This window comes from Artemia sp. Qi Xiang Cuo, chromosome 16 (assembly GCF_049724085.1).
Source record: "Artemia sp. Qi Xiang Cuo chromosome 16, ASM4972408v1, whole genome shotgun sequence".
Taxonomy (NCBI): Eukaryota; Metazoa; Arthropoda; class Branchiopoda; order Anostraca; family Artemiidae; genus Artemia; species Artemia sp. Qi Xiang Cuo.
Genome location: NC_142809.1, coordinates 1,614,518 through 1,616,018, shown reverse-complemented (window position 1 = coordinate 1,616,018; position 1,501 = coordinate 1,614,518). Strand labels below are relative to the sequence as shown.

At 38.6% G+C, this 1,501-nt stretch overlaps 1 protein-coding gene across 1 annotated transcript in view; it reads right to left on the bottom strand.

Moving 5' to 3' along the window:
* LOC148942469 (tubulin polyglutamylase complex subunit 2) overlaps positions 1–1,501 on the bottom strand; it is a 129,967-nt gene that overhangs the window by 5,603 nt on the left and 122,863 nt on the right. The window contains exon 4 of the mRNA XM_089102645.1: positions 626–673. Coding sequence (XP_088958771.1) covers positions 626–673 — 48 coding nt within the window. The remainder of the gene's footprint in view (positions 1–625; positions 674–1,501) is intronic.

The following is a 1,501-nucleotide window of genomic DNA, read 5'->3' as shown; positions in this document are numbered from 1 at the left end:
CGATATGTGAATTGAGGTCGACAGCACAGGTGTTCTGACTCGTGACAGCACCACGTGGTTTATGGTTTTCCAAGTGAGAAACTCGTGACAGGACCACGTGGTTTATGGTTTTCCAAGTGAGAAAGTTCCTGTTTTTCAAATTCTCACTTGGAAAACCATGAATTTTCAAATTTTCACTTGAAAAACCATGAATTTTCAAATTCTCACTTGAAAAACCATAAAACCAGACATACATGTGACAAAATTCATGGTTTTTCAAGTGATAATTTTAAATTTAATGGTTTTTCAAGTTAGAATTTGAAAAATTCATGGTTTTTCAAGTGAGAATTTCATCTTTTTTTTCATTCTCACTGAGAAAACCATAAACCACGTGGTCATCGTGGGAGTCAATAAGGCCATTCTACTATAAATTTGGACGGAATGCAAAAAAAAAAAAGGGGGAATTACTATTCAGAAAAGACCAAGTGAGAAGCAGCCTTTGCAGAAAGAGAAAAAGGGACATCTGAAGGGATGGAGTTCCATAGTAGAATAGATCGATAAACAGGAGACCTCTGACATGCTGTTGATGATTGCTTAGGTAAAATGAACCTGCGATAAGAGCTATGTAAAAAAGAAGAGTACCTACCTGAGCCTGACAGAAAGAAAAACTGCTGCAGAGATGGTGGAAGTGTACCTAGAAAAGCAGAATGTGCTAAATAAAGGTAACTTTTACCCACAATACGTTCCAGCGGAGCTATTCCAGTATCATTATAAAGATCAGAGGAAGGGTAAAAACGAGGTAGAAGAAAAGTGGCCTTCACTGCCCTATTTTGGGCTCTTTGGAGTGAGCAGAGAAGAGATTTACTAGTACTACCCCAGACAGAACAGCAATAAGAAAGGTAAGGAAAAATAAAAGCATAATAAAAGTAGAAGTGACCCTATAACTCGTGACGGGACTCCTTATATGGGCATAGAATACTGACGGGAGTCCATATATGGGCATAGCCTCCCTGGGGAGAACACGTGGTTAATGGGGTCAATGACCTAAATTTCCAAGTGTGTCAACAACAACAACATCGACCTTGACATTCGCTGAGAGCGTGCACTTACAACAACAACAACATCGACCTTGGAACACCTGTGCTGTCGACCTCAATTCACCTATCGTGAATCAATAATTCCCCTTAGAAACAACAAATTAATTCCCCTTTCTTGACAGATCAATCAACCAATGACATCATCTGTCAGACTTTAAAAATTTTCGCCTAGAAACGATTCTCCAGGAATAGATCCAAGTCATTAATGTCATTGCCTCGGAAACAACTCTTTTGGTCGAAATCTAAAGGATATTAATAGCCAAAGGACATGGAAACAATTCTCCAAGAAACATCTTAGCGATGAATTATTTTAGCGCGGGAATCAGGTTTCTTATTAATTTGAAATGCATTAGCGCAGAGATGCCAAAAACAAAAGGAACACGCTGAAATTACGTTTAGGGATTATTTGGGTGAAACCGTTTTAG